Source organism: Tupaia chinensis, unplaced genomic scaffold (genome assembly GCF_000334495.1).
Source record: "Tupaia chinensis unplaced genomic scaffold, TupChi_1.0 Scaffold000231_1, whole genome shotgun sequence".
NCBI lineage: Eukaryota > Metazoa > Chordata > Mammalia > Scandentia > Tupaiidae > Tupaia > Tupaia belangeri.
Window position 1 is genome coordinate 1,962,931 of NW_006159706.1, and position 11,168 is coordinate 1,974,098.

An 11,168-nucleotide genomic window follows, 5' to 3' on the forward strand; every position below is an offset into this window, starting at 1 on the left:
CTCCCGCCCCCCCCCCGCCGGGCGATTGGCTGCAGCCGCTTTCACTTCATTAACCAGCTCCCGCCAGCGGCTGGCTCTAGTGAAGGCCAAGGGAAAGGACAGTCACTGACAGGCCGACCGATCAAGAGACTGGCAGACCTATCGACAGGCAGCGGCGTCCCTGCCCGCAGTCCCCGAGTGCCAGCCCAGTCCGTCAGTCCTAGCGCTGCTCCGCCCCTTAGTTTGCTCCGCCCCTGGCCCCGCCCCTCTTTTCGCATTGCAGCGCGGCTGGGGTTGGCACCGTGCCCCTACGTCCCACGTGGCGCCTTGCAGGTGCTGAGGCGGGGGCGGGGAAGCAAAGCAAGTGACACCCCCCCACACACACACACGCACACCCCGCAAGGCTGAGTTGCGGAGGCCACAGGGAGGGGATGGGAATAGCTAAACTGAGAGGGCTGCGGGATCGAGTGACGTCAGGGTGAGTGGGAGCCAAGGAAGGAGCGAGTAGGAGCGGGAACGAGAAAGAGGCAGGACTGGCGGGTTGGGTCGAGTGAGAAGAGAGGGCAAGGAGATAGGGAGGGAGAGAGAAGCCGCCACAGAGGAAGACTGGCTGCGGGTTCCCGGGGATGCGGGTCCAGGTAGGGTAGGAATCGCTGTCCGGGAAAGCTAGAAGGAAGGGGGCGGGCAGAGAAAGAAAGGAGGAGGGTGGAGGGAGAACAGGGAGAAAGGGAGGAGCGGAGGAGACAGTGGAGAGAGGAGAGGCAGAGAGAGAGAGGAGACTCCTGAAGGAGAAAGGAGAGGGGACAGAGGGGGAGAGGAGAGAGACTGAAGAAGGGAGAGCTGAACAGACAGCGAGGCAGAAGCAGAGGGAGCTAGAGGGAAAGAAAGGGAAGTAGGGCTAAAGGTGAATGAAGGAAGAGAGAGCTACAGAGTGGAGAGTAGCCTTCAGGAGAGAGAACCAAGAATGGGAATGTGGAAGGGAAACAGCCCAGGCGAAAGCCAGGGAGCAGCCATGGAGGGGACAGGCGGGGAGCTAGGGGGACAGGGGAACTGGGGCCTAGAAGATGCCCCAGGCCTCTTGGCCAGGGCTTCCCTGCCCATGGTGCCCCCATGGCCACTGCCCCTGGCCTCTTCTGCCCTTACCTTGTTTCTGGGAGCCCTCACTTCCCTTTTCCTCTGGTACTGCTACCGCTTGGGCTCCCAAGACATGCAAGCCCTGGGGGATGGAGGCCGGGTGGGGGGTGTTAGTGGTGGGCCTGGGAGATGCTCTGAGGCTGGCCGGCCCAGCCCACGGAGTTCTGGGGAGCTTGGGGATGGACCTAGGATGGAAGGCCTAGTGAGCCGTAGACTTCGGGCCTATGCCAGGCGCTACTCTTGGGCCGGGATGGGTAGGGTGAGGCGGGCAGCTCAGGGTGGCCCAGGCCCCGAGGGAGGGCCAGAGGTCCTGGGCATTCAGCGCCCAGGCCTGCTTTTCCTACCAGATCTGCCTTCAGCCCCCTTTGTGCCACGGGATGCCCAGCGGCATGATGTGGAGCTTCTAGAAAGCAGCTTCCCTGCCATTTTGCGGGACTTTGGGGCTGTGAGCTGGGACTTCTCAGGGACTACCCCTCTGCCGCGGGGCTGGTCCCCGCCACTGGCCCCTGGGTGCTACCAGCTCCTGCTGTATCAAGCAGGCCGGTGCCAACCCAGCAACTGCCGCCGGTGCCCAGGAGCCTATAGGGCCCTGAGGGGGCTTCGGAGCTTTATGAGTGCCAACACCTTTGGCAATGCTGGCTTTTCCGTCCTCCTGCCTGGGGCCCGACTCGAGAACCGCTGTGGGCCCACCAATGCCCGAGTCAGATGCCATCTGGGTAAGTAAGATTCTGCCTGCAAACCACCTCCTCCCCCTCTGGACCTTCTTCTTTGACACTAGAGCTTCCTAGTCTATGGTTCTCATCCTGCCTTTCTTAGAACTCCTCCATGAGTCCTCCCCCACGGCAGCATTTCCTGAGCTTATTATCTGCAGACCATCTCCATAAGCTTTGCCATAGTCACCACCTGCACTGTCTCCCCACACCTTGTTTTACTTATTTTTATTTTTTAAAAACAATTCTTTATTTAGTTCCACTTGTTGTTATTATTTTTTAATTTGACCAGACAGACAGAGAGAGAGAGGAAGGGAAAGTGAGAAAGCAAGCCACCATGTCCAGGACTTGAACTGCAGTTGGCCATATAGGAATCCAACACCCCCAACCACCATGTCACCTGCTGGCCCCCTCATTTTTTGTTGTTTTAAATTTCTTCTTTCTTTTTTCTTTTTTTTGGAGAGGTTTTTGCTATAGGGCACATGCGCTATACGGAAATGCCATGTTCTCCAGAAAACCTCCTTTCTCTGTAACACTAGATCATACTTCCTAAAGCAGCAATTCCCCAATCTCTTCCCAATTCCACGATCATACAGTAATCATAGTATTGTGATTATTTCTACTCATCACCTTCCAGAGAGTAAGGAGAGACTGACCACACAGAATCTGTTAGATCCGCCAACACACAGGGCGGGCACTGTAGGGGACCAGGAAATGATGTAGTGGTTACGTCACTGGACTTCCAAGTAGTCCACTGTAGTTCAAGTCCCGGACCTGGAATGCTGGATGCCTAGGTCTCTTTCCACAGGCCTGAAGATCCCTCCTGGCTGTGAGCTGGTCGTTGGGGGTGAGCCCCAGTGCTGGGCTGAGGGCCACTGTCTACTGGTAGACGACTCCTTCCTGCACACCGTGGGTCCAGTGACATAGCCATTACACCAACTGCTGGTGCCCTCGGCCCCCTCCTTTTACTTATTTAAAAGGAATCTTCATATAGCTCTAAGTGACCATCAATATTATGCCCAAAGTAGAAAGTACTCATAAAAATGAACCAACATGTAAAAGAAAAAGCAAACTTTGGGGCCAGCAGGTAGCATGGTGGTTACAGTGCTGAACTCCCATGTGGCTGGACTATTAGAGTCCTGGACCTGGCGGCTTGAAAATCATGCCAGGCATGGGATCAGCAATTAGCGTAATGGCTATGTCGCTGGACTCCCATGTAGTCGACCATGATTCGAGTCCTGGACCTGGTGGCTTAAACTCACGCCAGGCGCGTATGCGTGCGTGCCCACCATCCCAAGAGGAGAAAGGAGGAGAATGGATTGCGGCATGGCCATCCCCCCGGGGGGTGATTTCTCACTGTCTCTCAGTCTCTCTCTGTCTTTTTGGTGAGCGCCTGCGCCCTATAGCAAAAACCTCTCCAAAAAAAAGAAAAAAATCATGCCAGGTTTGTGTGTGTGCATGCCCAAAATCCAGTGGAGGAGAAGGGATTGCAGTGTGACTATCCCCCCCAGGGGTGATTTCTCACTTTTCCTCTCAGTTTCTCTTTGGCAAGTGCACGTAACCTATGGCAAAATCCTAAAGAAGAAAAAAAGAAAAGCTAGGTTTTAAACATCCTAGTTAAATACTGTTGTCTGTACAATCCTGAAACATTCACTTTCTCCATTTAAAAGAGAATTATGGGGGCCAGGAGGTGGGTTGGTGGTTAAGGGCACTGGATTCCCACTTGGCTGACTGCAGTTCAAATCCTGGATATGGTGGCTTGCTTTCCCCCTTTTCCTTTAAATAAAATTAAATAATTCTTTTTTTTTAAGGGAATTTTGTTAGGGGCCAGCAGATGGTATATCAGGTACATTGCTGGATTCCCAAATGGCCAAGCATGATTTTAGTACTCAACTTGATGGCTTGAAACTCATGCCAGGTGCTTGTGCGTGCATGCCCAAAATCCCCAGAGGAGCATGGAGGAGAAGGGATTGGGGCGTGGCCATCCCCCTGGGGGGTGATTTCTCACTTTCTATCTCTCTGGCAAGCACATGCACTCTATAGCAAAAATCTCTCCAAAAAAGGGAGTTTTGTTAGTCAATGTTCAAGTTACAGCAGCACCAAACTGAGGATTTTGTTGTTGGTGGTATATTTTAAAGATTGAGAGAAAATTAAAAAGCAAACCATTTTGATTGTTATTCTATGCTATGACCTTACTTCGCCCAGAATGATTTTCTGTGCTTCCAGTTGGCTATGCCGTCAATTTCAGGGCACAAGTCCAGATCCATCCTCCACAGGATGGAGGCCTTCTGGCTGATCCTGACAGATGCCACGCATGTGTCCTCTCAACCTTGAATGTCTTTCTAACTTCCCACCTCCCAAAAAACTCCTATTTAGCCTTTGGAACCCAAGTTTTCAAGTGCCACACCTCCTCTGGGATGCCTTCCTATTCCCCATGATTTGACTTGGCTGCAGTTTTTCTCATGGCATTTGACTGTACGGTCCTTGAGTCAGGGTGGAGTGTCAGTTTTATATATCATGGAGAGATAGCACCTAGTGCATAGTAAGCTCTTGAGTTGGCCTGTCAGGAAGCCCAGGAGGAAATGCCATGTTCTCCAGAAAACCTCCTTTCTCTGTAACACTAGATCATACTTCCCAAAGCAGCAATTCCCCAATCTCTTCCCACTTCCACGATCATACAATAATCATAGTATTGTGATTATTTCTACTCATCACCTTCCAGAGAGTAAGGAGAGACTGACCACACAGAATCTGTTAGATCCGCCAACACACAGGGCGGGCACTGTAGGGGACCAGGAAATGATGTAGTGGTTACGTCACTGGACTTCCAAGTAGTCCACTGTAGTTCAAGTCCCGGACCTGGAATGCTGGATGCCTAGGTCTCTTTCCACAGGCCTGAAGATCCCTCCTGGCTGTGAGCTGGTCGTTGGGGGTGAGCCCCAGTGCTGGGCTGAGGGCCACTGTCTACTGGTAGACGACTCCTTCCTGCACACCGTGGCTCATAATGGTAATGGGCTCTGTTCTTGGGGGGGCTCAGGGGAGGGCGAGGGATTGGGAGTGAAGGAGAGCAGAGTAGAAGGCTGAGAAATTAGGCCCAGCTGGCTTCCTGTCCTAGTGCCACCACTGTGCAGCTGTATGACCTTGAACAAGTCATATAACTTTCACCAATCACCTGTGGGCAACAGCCTTTTTTATCTTATCAAGTGACTGCAAAGACTAAGTATGTTCCTGCAGGTGCTTAGCAAAGTGGTTAACATCACAGGACTCTGATCCTGGACCACTGGGGTTCCTGTCCTACCTTTTGTGCTCATGAGTTGTGGGACCTTGGGGAAGTTACTTAGCCTCACTATGCCTCAGTTACTTTATGTAACACAAAGATAATAGTTGGTTTTGAGGATCAGGAGCTAACATACATAAAGGGTTAGGGGACCAGCAAATGACATAGTGGTTTTGTTGCTGGACTCCCAAGTAATCCACCGTGTTCAAGTCCCAGACCTGGAGGCTTGAAACTCCGGCCAAGTGCATGTGTGTGGGTGTCCAAAATCCCGAGAGGAGACTGGAGAAGGGATTACGATGTGGCCATCCCCTCCGGGGGTGGTGGTGGTGATTTCTTGCTTTCTGTCTCTGTCTCTCTGATGAGTGCACATGCCCTATAGCAAAAAGCCTCTTAAAAAAAAGAACAGAAACCAGCAGTTAACGTAATGGCTATGTTGCTGGACTCCCACATAGTCGACCGCAGTTCGCGTCCCAGACCCGGTAGCTTAAAACTCACGCCGGGCACGCATGCGTGTGTGCCCAAGATCCCAAGAGGAGAATGGAGAAGGGATTGCGGCCTGATGATCCCCCCGGGGGAGGATTTCTCGCTGTCTCTATGTCTCTCTCTGTCTGGCGAGTGCACGTACCCTATAGCAAAAACCTCTCAAAAAAAAAAAAAAAAAAAAGAAAGAACAGGGCCTGGCCCTTACTGTTTGCTTTGTTACCACTTGGTGAGTGCTTTGACAGAGAAGTCCTCAATGTCAACTGCTCTCCTGTTTCTATCCCCATGTGTCCTAGGCTCCCCTGAAGACGGGCCACGAGTGGTCTTCATCGTGGATCTCTGGCACCCCAATGTGGCTGGGGCTGAGCGCCAAGCCCTCGACTTTGTCTTCGCACCAGACCCTTGAAGGAAGGTGTTCCTTTCAGACACCTGGGCTGCAGAGGGCAACACGCGCTCAGGGCCGGCTTGATTGGTAGCCAGGACTTTCTCTGCACTTGCGGGAGCCGGAGGGGTTGAGGGTGGGACCTGGTCACTGAGCACTGAAATATACATGGCAAATCCAAACGTCTGACTCTTCTTTGCCAGCTATCAGCTCCAGGGAAAGGCTGGGGACAGGGGCTCAGGTCTTCTCCCTTATACCTAGCAAGTTCGGCCATAACACAAGCCCCCTCGCTCTTCCCCAGGAGCCAGCACCAGACCCTTGACTCAACTTTATTCCAATAATTTAATAGAAAATTAAAATAATAAATAATACGAAACAGACCGAGAAGACCACTGAGCTGGTACAGGCCAGGTCAGCCTAGTACAAAGTTAAGGAGGCAGGGAGCACAGTGGGGAAGGAGGGAGGCGAACTCCCCTGCACATGGCGGGAGGTGGCTCAGAATGTGATGGATGTTCACAGCTGGCTCAACACTTTGGCATGTACGATGTACTAAAAAAGAGAAAAGGGATTCTACATCGTTCTAAACCAGCTGGTGAGGGAAGGAGAGCAGGCCAAGGATGGGCCTGGGGACGAATGTTGACCTTCGGAAGAGGTCCAAGGACAGGGGCTGGAATGTACCGTGTTAGCAGTGAGCAGGGAATGAATGTGAGGACCAAAATGAACTGTATCATGCACTGGAGGGACAGAAGGAGGGCCCGCGACTTGGCCAGCAGAGCCGGGGCAAAGGCTAAGAAGGGGAAGAAAAGAGAGAAAGGAGGGCCCAGAGCCAGGAAGAAGGGAAGGGAAGAGTCAAGTCAGTCCTTGAAGACAATCTGTTGGCCGTGAGGACGCTCGTCATGGGTGATGTGGCGCCGGACATGGATCCTGCGAACACGGTGCTCTCGGTTCTCTTCATCCTCCCCTCGGCCTGCACCACCACCTCCAGCTGCACCACCTGTGGCCTCCAGGAGGGCTGGGTCTGGGCCCCGGGGAGTCTCGTAGATCAGGATGTTCAAGGTCTCCTCAAAGATCCGGGCCTCTGGGAATTCCACCTGCCAAAGACCAGCAACCTGTGGCTCCTACCCTCTGGTCCAGTCACACAGAGCCACCCCGTTCCCCCATGGCTCCTGCACTAGCACACCTCCTAGTCTTTGCAATCAGGTTCTTTGGCCTGGACTCCCTTCTCTGCAACTACTCTACTCAGCAGAGTCACACTTCAAGGCCCTGCTCTGAAGTCAGGCTGATAGAATGATTTGTTTTCTTTCCTTCATTGCCAAGTCTCGTCGTGGATACTTTAATTTGACAGACACTTAGTGAATGGTTGCACTGTATCAAGGTGTTGTTCCAGGCCTTGGGAACATAGCGGTAAATGAGAGACCAAGTTCCCGCCCTTGGGAAGTTTACATTCTAAGGGGAAGACTTAGACATGTCCATACTAGAATATAAACTGAGCCAGGGGCAGGATGATGGTCCCGTGCTAAACATAGCTGCTCACTTGGAGGCCTCCCTGAGTACAGAGGCAGGCATGTGCCCATGATCCAGGGCTGGCTCAGAGGAGGGGTGGATCACAGCATCAAGACCCTATTGGGGGTATTGTCTATGTCTCTCTTGTTCAGGTAAAAAATAAATTAGTAAACTTTAAAAAAGTACAAACTGGGAACCAGCAGTTAGCGTAATGGCTATGTCGCTGGACTCCCACGTAGTCGACCGTGGTTCGTGTCCCGGACCTGGTGGCTTAAAAAAGCTCACGCCGGGCGCGTGTGCATGCATGCCCAAGATCCCGAGAGGAGAATGGAGGAGAAGGGATTGCGGCGTGACCATCCCCCCTGGGGGGCGATTTCTCGCTTTCTGTCTCTATGTCTCTCTCTGTCTGTCTGGCGAGCGCACGCGCCCTACAGTGAAAATCTCTCCAAAAAAAAAAAAGTACAAACTTAAGTCAGATGATGATAAATGTTATAGAGAAAGAGCAGGAAAAGGGGTGAGGGTGGCGCGGGCCAGGAGAGCTGCAACTTAAAAGTGGGAGTTTAGGGAAGGCCTCACTAAGAAGGAGAGGAAAGCCATCAAGTGGGTATCTCGATCAAGTAATCTGGGAAGGGGCAACAGTGCAAAAACGCAGGGTCAGGAGTGCCCACACTGTATTATCTAAAGACCAGCAAGGAGGCCACTGCAATGGAGGCAGCATGATGAAGAGGCAGAGTAGAAGACTGGCCCAGTTGCTGCGGTGCAGTGGTAATGCGAGTGCCTTGTAAAGCTGGAGACCACACAGACAACTATGGGTTTGGATCCCCACACTGGCTTGAAAACACACAAGGCACATGCATGAATGCCCAGGACCCTGAGGAGCTAGAGGACTGGAAAAAAGAGACTGCAGAGTGACAAGACTCTGTCAAGGTTGTTTCATTCTCTCATAAAAAATTAATTTAAAAGAAAAAGGGTGGGTAAAGTTGAAGAACTGATGGGGCATTCCCCATGCGGCCTTGGAAAGATACAACCAAAGTAGCTTTCAACAAGCTGTACTCTAATTAATGGGCTCTTTTGTCTTCTCAAGTACAGAGGAAGCTTCTTGGAAGCTGGGTCACACATTCATTCATTCACAGATGCATTAATGTTTCCTAGCTTCCACGTGTGACAAGGGCCTGGGCTAGTGTTAGGGAGATAGAAAAGAGACTCAGCATTACCCTCGAGGAACTAACACCCCAATGCTGAAGCACCTCCTACCCCCAAACCACAGACTGCCTGCAGTGAAGGGAGCATGACCGACTTTAACTGGGGTTATTGGGTTGCAAGTTCACGAGCAGACGTGTCCCAAAGAAAGTGATGCTTGGCTTGGGTCTTAAAAATTAAGTACAAATTCACTAGGCGGGGGCTGGCAGGTGGCACGTTGGTTGGGACTCCCATGTGGCTCCTATACATAGTGAAAATCTCTCAAGTCCTGGACCTGGAGGCTTGCTTTCACTTTCCCTTTTTCTCTTTCTGGTCAAGTTAAATAATAATAACAACAAAAATCAATCAATCAATCTTTTTAAAAATTCATTAGGCAGATGGAATGATGAGAAAGGAGCCTAAGAAGTGCATGCGGAGCCAGAGGTATAAAACAGACTTGGGCACAAAGAGACAGGCAATGACTGTGTTGTACCTGAGACCCTCCCTCTTACCAAGCTCCGAAGGGACCACACTTTCCAGCCTGCTGAGTGCTTAGCGCAGAGCAGGTGCTTGGGAAATATCTGCTGAGGACGGCCATGTTAATGACTCAGGACCTACAAACCCAGAGTATGTTCTAAAAGACCACCTAGTCCTCAAGTTTTAAGAACCTATTTTTAGGGAACCAGCATTTAGCATAATGGCTATGTCGCTGGACTCCCACGTAGGCAACCGTGGTTCACGTCCCGGGCGCGGTGGCTTAAAACTCATGCTGGGCACGTGTGCGTGCATGCCCAAGATCCGGAGAGGAGAATGGAGAAGGGATTGCGGCGTGACCATCCCCCCGGGGGGTGATTTCTCACTTTCTGTCTTTATGTCTCTCTCTGTCTGTCTGGCGAGCGCATGTGCCCTATAGCAAAAACCTCTCCAAAAAAAAAAAAAAGAATCTATTTTTAGACCTTTCTGAGAGTCTAATGACAACTATGAACTCTATATAGAAAAAAACACTTATATATCTCTAAACCCACAAAAAGTTCATAGGTCTGCAGATAGCACTGAAGGCCATCTAATGGTCTAGGTTAAGAATCTTGGCGTGTGGTTAAGGCAGCTGGACTCGCACATGGCCAGTCATGGTTCAAGTCCTGGACCTGACAGCTTGCATTCTCACTTTCCCTCTCTGTCTGCTTCTCTGGTCAATTTCATAAATAAATAAATAAATAAATAAATAAAAATAATGATGATGAATAAAATTAAATAACTTATTTTTCTTTTAAAAGAACCCTGCTTGGGTCCTGCAGGTGGCGTGGTGGCTAAGGGTGCTGGATTCCCACATGGCCAACCGTGGTTCAAGTGCCGGATCTGGAGGCTTGCTTTCCCTCTCATTCTGTCCCTCTCTGGTCAAATTTAAATAAAGAAAGAAATAAAGTTAAATTAAAAAGAAAGGATCTTGCTCTAATCCAATGCCCTTGTTTCATAGGACCCAGAAAAGTAAATGGACTTGCCCCAGGTCACATAGCCAAGACCCCAGAACTCTGGCTCCTAACTCCCAGTGATGAACTCCTTCCCCCTGACCTGCTAAGCTTTGTCCAGGGTCCTGGTCCTGCACCCCACCACACCCCTCCCTGACCAGGCCCTGAACCCTTCTGACCTTGGTCTGCTTCTTCTCCGTAGCATAGACAATGGAGGTGCAGCACACCTCGGCGATTTTGCGGCCCTGCCCGTAGAAAGACCAGCAGCAGATCTCGTCCCCCAGGACATCCTTGAGGAAGAGCAGCCGCCCGTGGAAGCGCAGGGCCAGCTTGTCAAACAGCTCGATGTTCTTAAGTAGGTTGTCGTCTGAAGTGCTGAGGACCAGGGGGCCAGTAGGCCTCAGCACGACTGGCTTCCCTCCCTCCGCTCCCCCCAGGAGAGGGCCCCAGAATCCCAGCTCTTTGGTCCTGCCCAGGGGTTTGGTTCCCAAAAGAGAGTTTCCTTCACCCCTGGGGCCAGGCTAAGGCCTCAGAAGGGAAGCAGCTCTTGCTGGGCTAATCCCAGGATGACAGAGAGCTGCTCCCCAAGCAGCTCTGCAGCCAGGCTGCCTCGCCTGCATCTTCGCTCCACCACTTTTAACTGAATGATGCCAGGCAAGTCACTTCACCTCTTTGTGTCTCAACTTCTTCATCTGTAAAATGGAGACATTGCCTGCCTCAAACAACTGTGAGGCGCAAGTAAGTTATTATTTAGACAGCACTTGGGGCAATGCCTGCTATAAAATAAGCACTTAGTACACGCTAGCCATTACGAGGGGACTTCAGCTTGTGGAAAAGTGGAATTCAAGTATGAGTGTACTTTGGTGTAAAAATTTGTTTGAAATCTGTGTACAGTTTTTTCATCATATTCATTTTTCATGAACGTTTTGAAGACCCCCTTGTATCATTTAATCTTCATGCAAACCTCATTCTACTGATGACAAAACTTAAGTTCAGAAGTGGAAATAACCTGCCCAAAGTGCCCAGTGGGTAAGTGGCAGAGCTGGGACCTGCACTTA

The 11,168-nt window shown here is 51.1% G+C and overlaps 2 protein-coding genes across 2 annotated transcripts in view; one reads left to right on the top strand and one right to left on the bottom strand.

Moving 5' to 3' along the window:
• The first annotated feature begins 827 nt into the window (after positions 1 to 827).
• On the top strand, positions 828 to 6,161 carry ASPHD1 (aspartate beta-hydroxylase domain containing 1). The gene is made up of 3 exons (XM_027771684.1): positions 828 to 1,829; positions 4,717 to 4,830; positions 5,877 to 6,161. The coding sequence occupies exons 1-3, from the start codon at positions 944 to 946 to the stop codon at positions 5,984 to 5,986; spliced, it is 1,110 nt and encodes a 369-aa protein (XP_027627485.1). The 5' UTR covers positions 828 to 943; the 3' UTR covers positions 5,987 to 6,161.
• Positions 6,162 to 6,275: 114 nt separating this feature from the next.
• Positions 6,276 to 11,168, bottom strand: part of KCTD13 (potassium channel tetramerization domain containing 13) — a 17,809-nt gene continuing 12,916 nt past the window's right edge. Inside the window, exons 5-6 of the mRNA XM_006148190.3 lie at positions 10,290 to 10,485; positions 6,276 to 7,053 (exon numbers count right to left, since the gene is read on the bottom strand). Of these exons, the coding sequence (XP_006148252.1) occupies positions 6,817 to 7,053; positions 10,290 to 10,485 (433 nt within the window). The 3' untranslated portion in view covers positions 6,276 to 6,816. The remainder of the gene's footprint in view (positions 7,054 to 10,289; positions 10,486 to 11,168) is intronic.